The 18,589-nt window shown below is 36.3% G+C and overlaps 1 protein-coding gene across 9 annotated transcripts in view; it reads right to left on the bottom strand.

Annotated features, from left to right (window-relative positions):
• Positions 1 to 841: 841 nt before the first annotated feature.
• The window catches only part of Cep85l (centrosomal protein 85L), a 114,183-nt gene continuing 96,435 nt past the window's right edge, over positions 842 to 18,589 (bottom strand). For 5 of the 9 annotated variants that reach the window (XM_076916909.1, XM_034524700.3, XM_076916910.1 and 2 more), the window contains 7 exons: positions 17,837 to 17,989; positions 15,774 to 15,928; positions 13,320 to 13,437; positions 12,834 to 12,884; positions 8,740 to 8,847; positions 6,354 to 6,585; positions 842 to 2,879 (listed from right to left, as the gene is read on the bottom strand). In XM_076916909.1, the coding sequence (XP_076773024.1) occupies positions 2,716 to 2,879; positions 6,354 to 6,585; positions 8,740 to 8,847; positions 12,834 to 12,884; positions 13,320 to 13,437; positions 15,774 to 15,928; positions 17,837 to 17,989 (981 nt within the window). In that variant the 3' untranslated portion in view covers positions 842 to 2,715. The remainder of the gene's footprint in view (positions 2,880 to 6,353; positions 6,586 to 8,739; positions 8,848 to 12,833; positions 12,885 to 13,319; positions 13,438 to 15,773; positions 15,929 to 17,836; positions 17,990 to 18,589) is intronic. The other 4 variants (XM_076916905.1, XM_076916912.1, XM_076916906.1 and 1 more) reach the window with 3 other exon arrangements.

The following is an 18,589-nucleotide window of genomic DNA, read 5'->3' as shown; positions in this document are numbered from 1 at the left end:
TTCCTTTTTATTTTAGGCATATGTCATTGTTGTAACTTCAATATATACCCTACTTCAAAATGGGGATGAAACACTGTAGAATTGTTGTACCATCTTCCTTTACCTAATGATACATGTTTGCTTTCAATATGATATTATTACTATTCTAACAACTTGTATCTCAAAGATATTTTTGAAAAATAAAACTGACTAAAACACAACTAGTTCATTTCCTCAAAATCCCCTCCAAAGCTATGTATCAAAGCCCTTCATTAATTCTAGACTCTAATAAGAGATTAGTGTTTGTAATCCATTATATCAAGACTATCTGAAAGCCTTTTAAATGGTAGTATACAATTTAGAAATTGGCATGTATCAGTAATATTTTGTTAATTTCTTGGTTAAATATTTTACTCTAAGATATGCGAATTAAATTCTTTCAGATTTAGAAACTAGACAAAACTAAAATTGTTTTATTTATTGCAAGTGGGCACAAAAGGTGTGTGTCTATATATATATATATATATATATATATATATATATATATATATGTGTGTGTGTGTGTGTGTGTGTGTGTGTGTGTGTGTGTGTGTATATGTATATATGTATAATATATACATAATAAAATATATGACCATAAGTTTGTTTTTAAAAAACAGTACTATAAAACCTCAAAAAATAAGCTAAGAAGCTGGGACTTTGGAGCTGGAAGAAGCTGCTAACACAAATCAGCAATGTTTGCTCATTAGTGTTCTAGTCTTAGCATCTTTTTGTCTGTAATCACCTCAGGATGATGATGACTTTATGCAAAGACAAGGTAAATAAATATGTTAGTTGCTGCACTGCGGTTGAGCCATGTAGATGCCAATATCTGACTTTATAGCTTGGGACCATCTATGTAGACATTATTTTCCTCAAGGCATATATTTTTGCAACAATCAATTTCTTGATTGTCATCAAAGTACTAGTCTTAAAACCCAATGAACACATCATTAAAGAACCAAATTCTCAAGTGGCTAATTCTTACCTGGGTCAGGGAATTGAGATGCATTGTCACCCAAAACACTCATGTATTAGTAGCCAGATCCCAAGAGGAGGAGGGTGGATTTAACACTAAATGAAAGGGAAATCTGTCATTACGATATAGCATAAGGATCTATTGAAATTTACCTATCAAGTGACTATGGACAGGATTCAGGCCCATTCTGAACTTAAATGTCTTCCTCCTCAAGGGTCTGTCCCACTAAGTTTTCCTATTGAAATTAAGGAAAATCTTTTCTAAGTACAAACTTTACACCAGAATACGTTTAGCAAGAAAACTGGTATGTGTTCATTTTCAGTAGGCAGAATTATCCTGCAGATTCCACAGCCTCTACTCTCTCATCTCTATAGTCCTGCCTAAGAAAATTGGGTTGCATTATAAAGAAAAAAAACTTGGAAGGAAGGAAGGAAGGAAGGGAGGGAGGGAGGGAGGGAGGGAGGGAGGGAGGGAGGGAGGGAGGGAGGGAGACAGACAATAATTATTTGACATTTAGGTGACTGTGTACCTGCTCAAGAGAGTTGAGCTTAACAGTAGTACCCTGTGCTCCAGATGAACCAACCTAAGCAACTTGACACTTCATGACAAACTGATTGTGAGTAACAAATATAATAAAAGAAATCAAAATATCACTGAGACATTTTGTTTTATGCTACTATTAATTCATATGCTTTCTCTTAAAGTAGTTTAACTCTAATTCAGGCACAACACTGTTCAAATGTAAATGCTAAAAGGTGGATAAAGAGCAACTGTGCCAGAGTTAGTTACGTCATCATCTTTCTTTAGATAATATTCACTGGAAGTCCCAGAGGGCTTCAACTAATTATATATGGCTCTGCTTACACATATATCATAAATAAAAATTGCAAATAGTAAGGGGAAGGCTGAAATTAATTGAAATTACTTAGGTTTTCTTATATATAAATTCAATGCCAATGAAAACATTACATTAAAGTTTCACACTGCTAAGACAATCTATAACCACTCTGGAAAAACAGCTGGTCTGTCTTCAATGCAAACATCAAGCCAACTTCTCCATCACACATCTCAATACAGTCACTTTCTAAATGATTTTGCTTGCTGCCCTTGTACATTATAATACCCTTGGTACTGGATCTAGTGGGCCTGCCAATAAAAGTTCTAAAATGTAACACATGCTTCTATACAAAATGAAGAATTAATAGTGTGTGCCTTTTGAAGCTTTGCTTTGACCTTTGAAATCCTATTATTTTGTGGATGAAGTCTATGCATATGCAAATGCACATGCATGGGCATGCACACACAAAGAGACACAGACAGACAGACAGACAGACAGACAGACAAACAGATAGACAGACAGACAGAGTGAGCAAGTGAGAGAATGAATGAGTACTCACATGTATATACACAAAATTATAGGAGTATAAAAGAAGTCCTACACCTTTATCTGAAGGGTCCTGTTCACAGCTTGGTCCTACAATCAGTAGTTAGAAATACAGGTTATTTTGCTTTTTCTTGAAGACTTTAGTAAGGTGATTTGTTTGCCTGATTTGATCAGTCCCTTTAAAACTTCCTCCAGAAAGCATATGTAACAATGACAAAGCTGAAACGCACAGCAAGGAGCTTCATCTTTCCCTTGTGCATCCTAAAGAGAAACAAAGGAGTCCGACACAGCAGCATTTCACAATGGATCATTGTTGCTGTGGACCAACACTAGATCACTGGGTAACACAGTTGTCTCCCATGTCCTGAGCATAGCGGTCTGATATTGTAGTCCTCAATTCATCGATGTCCCTCCGTAACTGGCACACATCCGAGAGCTTTTTAGTGAGCGTTTCTGGGCTGTGGTCATTTTCAGTCTCTTCAGCTGAACAGTTCATTGCTGTGTAAAGAAAGCATGGAAAAGATGTCTCACATTTTTTAATAGACATTTTGAGATTCTCACCTTCATCATAGGAACATTATATTGTACAGTGAATACCAGCAAGGTTAGGTTCATTCAAATACATTATTTGATATTAAATGGATCCTATCTATTGGTCTTCAAATCCATTAGTTAAAATGTATTAAATCTATATAGCATACACAAGCTTGGCAAGCTTGGTGGGTGGCAATGCTACCACAGTGTAAAAGAATGTCCTTTCAGAGCTCTTTCTGAGCTCCACCATAGTACTTAATTCATTTCAGTTGACAAAATGAAAATTATTTGCATAGATAGAGAAAATGTCTTAAATTTTATCATTACAAAAGGGGTTTTTACTGGCATGCAGATATTAGTTTCAAAATACATAGCCAAGGTATTAGGACCCTATAATCTCAGACAACTGAACCAAGTTTATTGAGAGTGACAACAAGGGTGAGGCTCTAGTCAGCTGGCTTTTAATATACTATACTACTTCTCCTTGTAAGCATGTCCTAACAAAACAAGCAAACAAAAAGAAAGCAAGAAAACTGAAATAAACTACTTCTACCTTCACTTGTCTGGCACAGGAGCCAAATAACTCATTTATGTATATGAGCACACTGTCGCTGTCTTTAGACACAGCAGAAGAGGGTTTCAGATCCCATGACAGATGATTGTGAGCCACCATGTGGTTGCTGGGAATTGAACTTGGGACCTCCGGAAGAGCAGCTAGTGCTCTTAACTGCTGAGCCATCTCTTAACCACCCACCCATAGCTCTTTTTAAACACTAATGAACATTTGCCATGACCAAGCTGTGCCGCTGGACGGGGAGTCCATGGCTTGTGCTCAGTGCCTTTCGGTTTCATAAAGAGCTGAGCACAGTGTGTCTGCAGATGACTCATACAGACCCAGTGGTACAGAAAACGATCTCCAGACCTAAGTGAAGAAATCATTACGACTATGTATTGGTGGTCCATGAAAGCGGAAATAAGAAAGTAGTCTGAGATACTTTAAGACTAGTATTCAGTGGTTAAACAGTAGACCATGAATTACATGCAAGGGTCATAAGACAGAGAGAGGTAGAATCCAGGGATTCTGGATTCTAGAACAACAGAATTTTTCTAGAATTTGAATTGGTAGACAGCATTATGTGTCTAGCAACATAATGCTACAACATTCTGTAGCTACAACAGGGATTATATTAGGAAAAATAACTTGTGGTTTAGACAAGAAACTGGCAAGAACATGAAAGTGGGTGAGGGCGCTAGCCCTCTTGCCCCTTTTGCCCTCTCTCCCTATTCCCCTCCTCCCTCTCCATGTGCTCATGGCCGGCCTTTCCTCCTCCTCCTCCTCCTCCTCCTCCTCCTCCTCCTCCTCCTCCTCCTCCTCCTCCTCCTCCTCCTCCTCCTCCTCCTCCTCCTCCTCCTCCTCCTGCCTCCTTCCCTCCTTCCCCCCTCTCTGCCTCTTTCTCTGTCTCTACTACCCTTTCAAGTCCCCTCCCCATGCCCTGAATAAACTCTATTCTATACCAAAAAAAAAAAAAAAAAAAAAAAAAAAGGTGTGTGGAGAAAGAAGATGACCAAGATGGGCAAGAGAAAGTCAGTCAAGTTCAGGGTATGGCGGTCTGAGTTAAGGCCGGTGTAATGGCGGGAATAAACATCAGCACTAGTGGAGGTCAGCAACCGGGAACAGGGCACAGAGGAAAAGGCCAGGAGCGTACAGTGGTGCTACTTATGGCGAGGAGCAGAGACAACCGAGGCAGGTGGTGGTCTACCTCAGTCAGTCATGCCGTGTGTGTGTGTGTGTGTGTGTGTGTGTGTGTAGAGAGACAGAGAGAGCGGGGGGGGGGGGGGAGAGGGAGAGAGAGAGGGAGGGAGGGAGAGGGAAAGAGAGAGAGAGAGAGAGAGAGAGAGAGAGAGAGAGAGAGAGAGGACTAATCAGTAGACAAAAGATGCCTCTTAGGTGGAATGAGATATAAATATCTGTATGGAGAAAAGGTATGGTAATAATATAGAAAGATATGAAAAACTAAGTATTCAGAGAGAATAGGGACTAAACATATAAACAAAAAATATCCACTGACTAATAGCTCTTGTATACCCCAAAACAATTTTTTTGAGACGAGGTCTCATGTAGCTCTAGCTATCTTGTAACTCACTATGTAGACCAGACTGACCTTGAACTCACAGAGATCATCCTTGTTCTACATCCCATGTGCTAGGGTTGAAGGCCTGTGCTGCCATGCTCAGCTTAAACATAATAAGAACATAGCAGAAAAGTCCAGAATATTGTGGATGAGCAGACACAAAAGTTAACGTAGAACATGGAAAATGCTGTCATAAAAACCAAGTAGGCAAGGAATTTTAAGAAAAGTGGGGCAGTCTGCCAATAGTTAGCAGAAAGACTCATGAGATAGCAATTCAAAAGAATTCATTGGTTCTTGACAAAGGAGAGGGTTGGACAAACTTTCAGAAAGCAAATATAACGTAAGGATTCAGAGTTTGAACCCGAAAATCTGAGCAGAGTACATACTGGGGAGGAGAGGTGGGGAAAGCGGTAAAAGTCTTCAGTCTCTACTGTATTCATATTTGTATAGCTCTATTATACTAATATAAAGGTTGGTAAATGCTGTACAGAAGTGTAGATTGTAAAGTAACTCAAGTCTTATATATGAACTTCTTCTTACTCCAAGAGATCCATTCTAACCAAAGTGTCAGTATTCACCCTCTAACATCCATGTCAAACACCAGCTACTCCATGAAGCCTTGGCAGCCCTTCCCATGTAGTCTAAGCCATTTTTATTCCACATGTTACCACTGTTCTTTGATCACACTCAATTACAGCGCTTACTGCATAATTCAGTCAATGTTTAATTATCTGCACTGATAGCACTTACCTTAGTACCCACACCACCGAGGGTGTCTGGTGTTTACTGATTAATATTGACCAGAGGTTTTTACATGCGAACACTTAAAACATGTGAATAACCTATGCTTCATTTAACAAGTGACAAGCTTTAAGGTATTAAAGAATTTATAGGGAAATGGCAGCACATCTGTAGGAGAGAATCTAGCTCACATGAAATGACTGGCACCCACATTCAGCCATAGGACACACAATGCTTACAAAAGCAGTCAATATTATCTTACAAATATTCTAGCAGTTGATACACAGCTGGCCACTCATCTGTGCAAATGTAATATAGAAGCAACAGAAGGAATTGTCCCTTTTAGAAGAGTAAATGGAAAATCACTGCTAATTAGTGATTTCACAGACTCCATTTTGGAAACATGTCTAAGCATTCTGCAGCTATGTTCCTACTGGCTTCCATAACTTTATATAATGAGACAGTAAGGGGTAAACTTAAAACCAACTGAGCCCGAGACTTATAAAAAGGACAGGAAGGTGTGATAATAAGCATGGAAAAGGCAACGTTGTCATCAGCCACTTACATCGGATTCCCAGTAACAATGAGAGGTTAGGCTCTTTGCCCTGAGCTCGTTGATTAAGAATACTACACAATGCTTTCAAGTCAAACAAACAATTTGACATTTCCTTGAACAGCTGATCAATCACAGTCAAATCAAAGAGAGGCCACTTAGAATGAATGGGCTGTGGCCTGGACTGCTCTGCTTCATGGCCCTGATCCAGTAAAGAGTATTTCTCTCCCATCTGTCTTTGGTTCTACAGTGGATAAAGAAAACAAAAGCCAGTTGTTAGAACAGAGAAAGGGTATTAATAAGTCATACAGGTTAACATTTTTCCTGAAGTCTACAAACAAATCTATTATCAAACATCATAGTATATTTACTTTAACCAAATTCAACTGCACACATTCAGTAAGGGAAAAAGAAACATTGATCTGTATTTACAGGCTGACTCCTCTGTGCCATCAGATGCCCACAGTAAACAGGGAGTGATCACACGCAGGCAGACTCACAAGCAATGGCCTATGTGTGCATTCCCCACAATACAACACGTGCTTGGAATGAAAAGTACAAGGACACTTTCGACCTCAGTCTGTGATGTTAAGTAGCTGAAGTTATTTAATTATACTGGAACTATATTTTTCTCTTTTTTATGAAAAAAAAACCACCCTTTTTATACAGTATATTCTAATCAGTTTTCCCCTCTAGAACTTCTCCTAGATCCTTTCCACCTTCCCTCCCCACCTACCCACCTTGATAACCCCCTTTATCTTTCTCTCTCTTTAAAAAACACAGGAAAAAAAACAAAACTCAAACAAACAAAATAATCCAAAATGGGACAGAAAGTTTACAAAAAAAAAAAAAAAAAAATACTGAGTTTGTTTCATGTTGGCCAACTATTTATTTCTGGGCATTGGGTTAATGACCGGAAATGTGGTTAATACACTAGTATAATTGGAAACCATTTCTTTAATTTTTAAAAGTATATATGTTGTGATATTTACAGGAATTAGATTTTACAATTTAATACACAAAGAAATATAACTATGACCCGAAGGGGAAAGAAACAGCATCATCTCAGAATGGACTAGAGCTGAAAACAGCAGCATAGACTCATGACTTACTACACTCAGTAAAAGCTATCCTCACCTCCAAGATCCTTTTCCCTCCTTATCCTGAAATACGCTACTGAGAAGTGAGCTTAACAGGGTTTCCAACTGGAGCTATATTTAAGAATAACCAAGTACACTGAAGTGGAAAGAGAAAAGAATGTTTTTATATAAGAATTCTAGATAATAAAGGTAAAGAGAATGAAGTAAATATAAAACAAAACTAACATGTTTAAATTATCTCCTTAGTCAATGAACTTTGGTAGAAGCTAAATCCATCAAGGAAACAGATCCTGGCAGCTGCATGTGCACCCGGCCCCGCAGATCACCTGCTGTTTCTAGTGGCTATACCTGTACAGTAGAAAAGCAAGGCTGTCTCCACTTTAACCTAGAGAGCTTGGTATTGGTATGCTACTTAGAGTAGGATACTCAACTATTGTATGTCAGCAATACAAAGTATTCATAGCAAAAATGGCTGACATGAATAGCCTGTAGCTCTAATAATTAGCTTACTAGAAACTCAAGAGGGTAAAGGACAAATAGTACTGAATGGTACCATAAATGTATCATTAATGGACAAATCTAAAAGGTGTAACAATCTATGGAGCTGCAAGACTAATGAACTTCTAGTCTCTTCAACACAGTAACACAGGGGAAGAACACAACCTTGAATTTTTAAAGCAGAATAATGACCTGCAGTGGGTGGCCCTCAAAGTTAGGATAACGTCTTCCATAGCCTCTGCAAAAGTACTTGAAGTGGGGAAATACGAATACAGATTATCAAACATCAAGGAATCATTTTTATTGGGCATGATAATCATATTGTAAGAAAGCACCTCCCTCCCCTTAGGACACTCACTTGAGTACTTTGCCTAACACAGGTACCATATCTATAACATGTTCTAGATATGGTCGAGTACTTCAGCTCATACTCAAGAGAGGGTCTGACCTGCAGCAGCCCTACAGTCCCCTGAGGACCTTCAGAGGACTTTGATTCTATTCAATCTATGCTTTATTTGATCACTTTGGGACTCTGTGAATGTGTACAATTGACTTTACCTAGTTAAGTCATAAAAATCGAATTTTAATGTACGAGGAGGGAGCATAAGAAAAATAAAGGCTTGTCTTTTTGTTCTATTTTTCTTGTGAATCTTAGTAATCAATAAATGAACCTTAATAAATAATCAGCACATCAAAGTCAAGCCTCCAATTTGAACATTTTCTTTACCTAATGTACAAAGTAAGTATTGATTTAAAGAGGCAGAGAGTCACAACTATGGGCAGTTGTTGCTACTACTCACTTCAAGCAGCGCTTCTGTCAACCTCTGGAGGCTTCCTTCTTTCCTTCCTAACTCTTCCACAGTGCTCCGTGCAGTCAATTTCTCTTTACAAAGTTTCCCTTGCATAGACTAAAACAACAACAGTGGCAAAGTACGTTCACACATGAAAGCACAACTCGTCTAGCTTATTCTTAGTGCTTGAAATCTCTGCAACCTCCCAGTCCCCTTCTGTGATGAAACTGCCACTACATCAGATCCAAAGCATAGGAAGCAACAGCAAAAAGATTTTACTGTTTGTGAAACATACCAAATTGAGGTTTCTATCTAGTGCTATGCTATAAAGAATTTTTATTAATTGGTCTTTTATACATTAGGAGTGTGTTGGTAATAAAGCAGCCCTTTATTGCACTTTATGGCTTTTCATCATTAATCGCTGAGCTCTGCTCTCTGTGTATACTGTCCTGAGCAGTGAATGTGACCTAAACTCAGGCCAGAGGAGACTCTGAAAGTTCATCTTTTCACTCTGTTTTACAATTACATATCATGTAGATGAGCTAGAACTGTAACACACACACACACACACACACACACACAGAGAGAGAGAGAGAGAGAGAGAGAGAGAGAGAGAGAGAGAGAGAGAACATGAAAAAGTCCTGCATGTGACAAAGCAGCACAGAGATGCCTTAGAAATTCCCAAGTCATTCCAGCTCACTCCTGGTTTTCATCTTACACTCCAGGAAGAAGCTCCATAAACTCTATACTTACTAGAGTTCCTAGGTGTTTCTAGCAACTGTCCCATTGTGGTTAGAATCAATAAGCTTATGACTAGGGGCGATAGACCATTTTTTTCTAGAAGTCAGTATTTAGTCTTGACTAAAAATGCTTCAGCACACTGACTAGCCAAACACCACACATCCACTGTGAATGTGACCACTGCTATTGTCTCTGCATGTGACGAGACTGTCACGGAGGCTGACATAAGTCTGAGTGTGAAGCTGTTTTCTACAGGGCAGATATTTAACTTACTGGTTTTAAATGTCATTTGATTAAATGCTAAAAGGCTAATGACTTAAAAGTTAGGTAAAATGAATCAAACCTTTTTAAGAAAATATATTTAAGAAAATATACTTAATATATTTAAATATATTTAAGAAAAATATTTATATTTTTATATAAATATACTTAACAAGTATATTTTCTTACGGAAACTTATTTTAAATTCCCTCAAATGCATTGTATTATATTTGGCAATACAATACCAAAGGAAAGCTCTCTGAATATATTTTTGACACTGCAATTGCTTTGTAACTTCATCTGACTGAATGATATATGGAGATTTATTACTTATTTGAAGATTTAGGCTTCCTAGCCTGACAAGATTATTTATTTATAATCCAGAATTCCAATGAAATTTTCTTGATATGTGGCTTTATTAGAGTTATAGAGAAAATTAACAGATAAATACTTTAAAGCTCACACTTTAAAGCACACATTTTAAAAGTAAAAATTGAGTTCAATGGGATTATTTTCATAATTCTGTAATGCAATCCCATAAAAGCTTAGTGTTTTGCACTTTCATCAACTCAGAGCCATGTTGACTACGAATGACAACTACATCCTGGCTAATGTGTTTCCCTGTAAGACTGAAATTAAGATACTTGCAAAACAGGTTGCCTCTCTATCTGGAGAACGTGGAAGTATGTGGCAATCATGTCACAAGAAGGAAAACTGAATTTGAGAAGTAATATCATGCTCACATGTCATTCTGGCTGGGTATCAGGACGTCCGTTGGGAGAGTGGGCTCACAAACATATTTCTGCTACGTCCTGGTAATATTCTACCTACAGGATATTAGCTAATACTGCTGGACAGGAGCACACCCCTAAAACTGCAATCACTTTCATCTACACTAGATGAAAGCGCTTACATGTAAGAGTTAAAGGTGAGTTAGTTGTGTTGTGCTGTCAACAGATTAAAGAATAAAATTTGATTGTCAAGCACAGTTCAGGTAGTACCAACATCATGTTTACTTCCTTTTCAGTCACCCAACTGAAAAGAGTTGTCCTGGCATTGTACTAACTGTTCACAAGAGCTTTTATAATATTCACCAGTGTTTATTAATGCAAATGCACAGTATGTTTATTTGCATATATGAATTCATAATACCAAGTATTAGTTATTTTTCTATGTACACAACCTAGAAAATATAAGACATTTCGCTAATTTATTTATCAAGAATGAATGTTATTTCACAAAGAATTTTCGAAGTATTTTTAAAATCTTGTGATTTTAAAAATGTATTTGCTTCAAATAGTGGGTCCCTACTATGTATAAATGAATGACCAACTAGTTGAAATAAATATTTGGCTGTTGTGAAATATAGAATACCAATATGTTTGTGCTTCATTAGCTATGTTAAGGGTTAATAAAATTAAAGCATTGAACTGGGTTTTAAATATCAAAATCTTTCTTACATTCCAGACTTAATAGTAATAAGAGTCTTCTAAGTTCATAACCCATTGGCATTTATTATGAACATTTTTTATGAAGAGAGGTTTTAAGTGCATGTACTATTTATAAATAAGTCTAAAAATTCACAAATAACTCAAATGAAGAAAAGCCATATGTGTTTTAGTCAATAGGCTCTAATCTGTAAACTCAGATTAAAAGAAGTCATTTGAAAGGAAAAACATACTAGTATTTCATGAACACACACAAGCACATGTGCACACACATGCTTCCCTCTGGCTATCTTCATTAAAAGCTCTGCTCAAATGTTACATCCTTTATAGCAATGTCAAGACCACTCTTTGACGTGAAGCCCTCTTTGTCACTGCCCTCTATCCTACCTATGTTTTAAATTAGTACTTTTCTAATAGAACAAATAATGCAACTTGTTTACTTTCCATTTTTCTAACCCACCCCATTAGACTGACTTGAGACTTGTTTTGATTATGAACAAAATTCAAGAATTGTGTCCATCCTGTAGATAAAGGCTGGCATGAAAATAAGTATTTGGCAAATGAGTAAAAAAAATTAAAGACCTATTAGCTCCTAAATTTTTAGAGTGTGCATTATGCGTTCAGAGTTTTGAAAAGTTCTAACACACTAGATGAGGGACCATCCTCAAGAAAGTCAGCAAAATGTAAAGATATAAACATATAACATGTTACCATTTAGTGATACAGAAAGAGTAACAGTGTCATTAGGAGAGAAACTAAAAGGGGCACTGGCAATTCTACTTAAAGGCTGGGGAGGATAGCTCCACACAGTATTAAACAACGTTCTGTAGAATTTTCACAGCTGAGGACATATTTGATAGATGGCCACAGGCACTTTAGGAAGCTCTCACATTTACTAAGACATCATATATACATGTACAAGCATGGTATGCATGCTCAGGATATGTAGAGAAACAAACTATAAAAATACAATGTGGGATATCATACTTAGAATTTATTGTTTAACTGATACGTAATAGATATATTTGACAAGTAGTAAACACTTCATTATTTCTGTAATTGAGCATGCCATAACTAGTATTCTAAGTACTCTAATACAACAGCAGTAGGGGAAGCAGAGACAGAGTGATATTAGAGATCTCAATAATATTAGGTAGTATCAGTATGAAACTGGGAAGAACACTACAGGATTCTGAAGAAAAGTTGATGTAATAAACAAACATAAAATGAGCCATGTTGGGTTGTGAATGTTTCCAGATGAAGCTAGTATGGAAAAATTAAATGGCTAGTAGACTAACAATACTCCATTCTCTCTTACGATTAGATCTCTGGCAAATCAAATGTGTTCTCCATACCTGAGATAGACTACAGTCAAAGATAGGGAGCAGCAAAGAAGAGAGAACAATCTGACCTCCCTTTGGAGAACTGATTTACCAAGTAGAACTTTCTCTTATTAGTAAGTTTTATTCTTTCATAATTTCATACATGTGCTGTGAATTATGCTCAGATTAATATTAATTATAACTATCTCAGATACCAATAATATTCTATTTTTATATAGATACATACATACTTTAATACTTTTAGGTGATGCAGTCAGTGAGAATAAATTAGCATGGAGATACAGTAAAGTATATAAACGCTGTTTCTCACCTGGATTTCTAAAATCATCCTGTTAATTTCATCCTGCTGGCTCTCTATTATCTAAAACAACAAATATATTACTCAATCTTTCCCATTACTTTAAAAAAGCATCAATACTTCAAGAAAATTCAAAAGAGAATTAAAAGTTTACTTGTAATTGTCTTTATTTTACAGAAGCATTCTTAGTTAAATATCCTTTAAATTGCAAAATAACTTACATCACTGATAAGTAAACTGCAAACATTTTTTTTTGTAGTTCTTAATGACACTTTCCTTTGAGTCGGATTCTAAATAACATAGAGAAAAATATTTTCTGTTGTGGCTTTTACATTTAAATAATTTATAATTTATTAAGTTGCTGTCTCCTTTCCAAAGCTAAGCGAGCTAAATATTTTATAAGTTATTCAATATCACTAAAATTATAAACCACACAGAAAACCCTAAGATGCACACACCCAGCCCACAGGACAGACGTGCTGGTCAGTGTCTACTGACCTTACTGGCTGCAGCATTCTGCTCTCTGAGATTATCATTTTCACTCTGAAGTTGTTTGGCATCTAACATGGGAAGGCGGATTCCATCTTCAAGGCATTTTTCTACTTTTTGCTGTAAGCTGTTTAGAAAAATCAATTTCATGAATATTTTTAATTAATTAGATTTATATTTTTAAAAAGAGAGAAATAGCTATATATTTTACAGACGTGAGATGAGCCCATAATTAGACAGAGGCTGGTCATTGTTTTAGAGATGGTGAAGCTAAGTCAGAGTCCCACTAAAGTGCATCTTACAAAGCTCAACTGTGTGCTCTAACCTGGTTCCTTCCTTCTTCCATAGATGAGCATTTCTTTAAACACTGGACCAGCAGAGTATCTCTTCACCAAAATGGCTGAGGGAGGGAGATACCATCCTTGCCTTTACTCTGAGCCTGGCCAAAGTCTGGCTGTAGGGACTGTTGTTGCTAAGCCAGCAGAATTATTTTCCCTTCACCAATAACAATGTGGCTTTACCATGCTAACAACTTACCTTACTTAGGTTACCATGCTGTTCTGAAAAAGGATGCACCAAAAGGAAGCTCCTCGGATATACTAAAATGCAATCAGTTTCCTCCAGCACTGATCCGCTGAGTATATCAGCCACACTTAAGAGCAGACCCCATGCCCAGGAGTAGCTGCTAACACAAAACAACCTCAATGGTGTTCATCTCAACTTTCTGTCTCATTCTGCTTTGTTTGGGCTTTTTTTTTTTAAATCTCATTGGTCTGTTGCTTGCCCTCCCCCCCTTGTGTGTGTTGGTTTTGTTTAGCTTATTTGTTTTAAAGAGAGAGAGAAAGAATATTTTTTACAACAATAGAGACGGGCAGGTCTAGAGCTCAGGGCCAGCTAGCCTGGCTCACTTGGTAACTTTCTGACCACTGAGAGATCCTGACTCAGACAGCAACAGGGATAGATCCAGACCCCGGCTGTCATATACACATGTCGGGTCCACATGCACATATAAAATCTTTAAAGTTTAAAAAACAGCCAGCAATAAGGAGGGATGTGCTGTCCAAGTGTTCTTTCATGCATACATGTTTGAATTATGTAGCAAGACCATTTCCAAAAGTAGGAAAGCTCTTGAACAGAAGAATTACTTAAACTTTCATTTCCAATGAAAAGCTTTTTTTTTTAATTTATCAATTTCTTAATTAAAAAGTAAAAAGATTAGGAGCATTATATAAAATGTACTGATATGATTCATAGTCACATAGATATCTGAAATATCCTTTGAAATACAGGAACTATCTTAGAGCCAAGGAATCTTCAATACCATTCCTTCCCTTCAACAATAAGTGATGCCACTGTCAATATAAATACTGAAGAGTTAAAAATAGCCTTTAAAAGCAAGAGGAATTTTGTAAGATATTATCTCTGTCAGCCTCAAGATAGAGTTTAAAATGGAAAATGTTTTTTGGAATACATTATACTAATCTTCACAAATGAAGTGTATGTGGCTCAGTGTTCTAACAAAAGAGAACATAGAAAATGACACAGATCTGAAACAGCAAACAGTAGGACAATGGCATTTAGTTATCTTCCAGGGTTGCTATGATGGTTTCAAGCTCCACAGTTTTAAGTTTCCTTGGTCACAGTGGCCTACAAACAAAACTAGGCACTGTTTTTATTTTTATCAACAGAGATAAAATGTGTGAATTAGTGAAAATCAGGAAGTTTTCTAAAGACTAAAGTTGGTATGAGACAAATTTATAAAAAATTAAAGTACAAGAAAAAAATATGAGAAAATGTAAACTCAAAACTGTGACAGTTTTGGGAACTGACATCAGGAACAGAAATCAGAGTTTACTGTACTGAAATCTAAGAGAAAATAGTAAAACCAAACATATTTGAGATTTAAAAAATAAGAGTAAACAGTATTCCTATGAACATAGTAAGCTTCATAATATACTTATGAAGACTAGATTTCTTGCACTTAGCTTTTTGCTGTTTTGTTATTTGACTTCAGGGCAGTTAAGATCTATTATGGCTAATAACAATAAGGTTTAAAGGTTATAAAAAAGAATACAAACTTATGCATGTAACAGTTTTCTAGATTTAAAATAAAACTCTCCAAGTTTGAGCACAACGTGAGTAGTTACAACGCTCCTCACTGTGTAACCCCTTTGGCACTCTCTGAGGGAACGCTGGTACTTAGTGGTTTGCACTGGCATTTTCAGGCCACACTTGTGGAAGTGACTTGTTTGTTCATTCTTTTGCTATTTTCACCTAAAATTTTTGGCAAGATGCTGGCACAGTGCTTCAAAATACAGAATTAAAACTGAACCAATCACTTTCAGTGAAGCCATGCAGCACACTTCCAAGAAAAGCACACTAACAATAGTAGCACCATTTAAGTAGAACATACGTGTGGTAACACTGGCACCTTACAGACCCTGAAGACAGAGGCCTCCTTACCTCTGAACAGAAGTTACCAGCTCCTTTTCCTTCTTCTTCTGGCACAGCAGCTGTACTTCTTTATCTTGACATTGCTTCTTAATCTCCTCAAGCTTCTTCTCTGTGTCTATCAAAGTCTCCTGCAAATTCTTGTTTTTTTCTTCAAGAACTTGAAGCTAAGGAAACATGTTTACAGTTTATGTATGATGCGTGTAGTACTAAGTATACAGCCATTAAAATAATTTTTATTCTCTAGGTTAAACACATTTTTTGTTTGTAATCTATTATGTGAATATGTTGGGAGAATGGGGTTATGGGGAAGAAGACTGGAAACACTAGAAAGGTTCATAAATTTTTAAAACTTTATTTTTATAAGGGGAGGTCAAATGTAAAAAATATAAAATTTAACATCATAACATCACCATGTCTGCATGTATAGCTCTTTAGTATTAAGTCCATCCAGACTGTTATTTGACAATTCTAGAACTAACCAAATATCCCTGTTCCCACTACATTTCCTTTCAATCACTGTTCACCTCATTCCATGGCATCCTACTCCACTACTTTCTGTGTCTCAGAAGGTTAACTGCCTTTGCATCTCATGTAACATAATCATACAATGTTTCCTGTTCATGGCTGGCTTATTTTACTATACTTATTATAAAATGTTGTCCAGGTTTATTCAACCTGAAGAATGTACCATAATTTCCTTCCTTTTTAAGACCCAATAATATTCTATGTATGCACTATCTATTGTATATCTATTTATCCCCTTGTAGGCACCTCATTGGTTCTGTTTTCTGACTATTGTGAATAACACTGTTATAAGCTGGCTCCGGGAGGAGCATGACTCTTTGTAGTGGGTATCCTAATGGATGCTAGGTGTTATGATCTCACATGCTTTGTTTATTTACTGCTGCCTCTTCCTGCTCATGTAATCTCCTATGGCCCCTAAGTACCTCCTTTTATATAATCTCTCTTACTTTTATAATTCAGAAAATCAAAATAAAATGAAGAATTTCTGACATATACATCCTAAAATTATATAAATAATTCTCAGCTGCAGAAAATTTTTACCCCCATTAAGAATGGACCAAATGTCCACTGTCATTTGCTTTAGGAGAGAGAAGCAGCACTGTGATCACCTGGGAGGCAGAGACCATAGGGACTGATTACAAGGACTAGACACTCCACAGTGTATATATCCCGCAGTGCACAAGGCACACTGTACAGAACAGCTTCTGCTCCCCAGATGTTGGTGCCAAGGTTGGAAATCCATGAACTGAAATAATTGAACTGAATTTATGTTTCAAAAGTCTTCACCAGAACTGGGAAGAGATTTTTAATGAGTTATTAAGAAAGGAAAATAGGGGCTGGAAAGATGGCTCAGTGGTTAAGAGCACTAACTGCTCTTCCAAAGGTCCTGAGTTCAATTCCCAGCAACTACATGGTGGCTCATAACCATTTGTAATGGGATCTGATGCCCTCTTCTGGCATGTCTGAAGACAACTACAGTGTACTCATCTCATATATATATATATATATATATATATATATATATATATATATATATATATATGAGATATATAGATATAGATATAGATATATATCTTTAAAAGGAAAATAGAAGCCAGAGGACAGAACATAAACTATATATCAGGATATATTAAAATTAAGTAAGATTAAGAACAATGAAGAAAATAAAACATCTATAAAGATACTCAAAAGTCTGGAAGAACATTCAATCCCAGAGTACACTGGAGAAAAACAAAACTAGAGTGAATCTGATGCCTGGAACCAGAAAAAATAGAACAGAAACAACTCCACAAAGCTGTCATCTGACCTCCATGCACATCATAGATACATACAATAAATAAACAATAAAGTTTAAAAATGGAACCCTAAAAGAGTTACCACATAGGATTATTACAAAGTTATACTAACAACAAAAGAGAGATCTATTTATTTTTCTATAAACAGTTTTAGAATCAATTTATATCTTAAGAGCAGTATGCAATTTCTAAGTAGTTACATTTCTAAAACATCTTTCAAGCATTTCAAAGGGACGTGTTTGACCATACTACCTGTAGACTCTGACTCTGTACATCATCTAGAGTTGGAAGATCTGCCAGGTACTTTTCCAAGGTCTCAATTCGTCTCTGCTTCTCTTTGTTTTGCTCAGATTCTTTCTGGCATTTCTTTTTGAGGCTGCTGATGTATCTATCTCTGGTTTTCAGCTAAAGAAAAACATGAAACCTCAGTTGTTTTGAGTTACTAAAAATGACAAAATCAATATTTCCGTCTTGGGTATCAGTGAAATGATCAATGTGTCTCAGGTTACAGTAAAGATCGTCAACTGCATTGAGATCTGCTTTGATCCATTCAAGATTCTGCTTCTTCACCTCAAAACTTTTGTATATCTTTATTAAGAATTTGAAGGATATTTGTTTGCTTTTATAAATGATGGAATTTTAAAAGTTCTACAAAGACAGGAGGCAGTAATGATATAATTTTTGTTTATAAATATACAAATATGGGTGAGGCTATTCATCTCTTTATGACTTAATATTATGCTCATTTTAAACTACACTGAGTTTAAGTTATATTAAAATATTTAATAAGTCTATATCTTAAAAGGTTATTAGGTACCCAAAACAGCATAGAAAGCTACAAATATTTTTTAAATCACCAATGCAAATATTCATCTCGAGAGGAAAAATTCTAATTTGTAATTTTTCAAAACACTATTAAAATATTGTTTGTGAAATAAGAAAACAAAATGCATCAGTTATTTTGTTACTAAAATCTAGCAAAAAGCAAAGGAGAACTTACCAAAT

The sequence above is a fragment of the Arvicanthis niloticus genome, chromosome 20 (genome assembly GCF_011762505.2).
Source record: "Arvicanthis niloticus isolate mArvNil1 chromosome 20, mArvNil1.pat.X, whole genome shotgun sequence".
In the NCBI taxonomy this organism is placed as follows: Eukaryota; Metazoa; Chordata; class Mammalia; order Rodentia; family Muridae; genus Arvicanthis; species Arvicanthis niloticus.
This window is presented reverse-complemented; position numbering and strand designations above follow the sequence as displayed.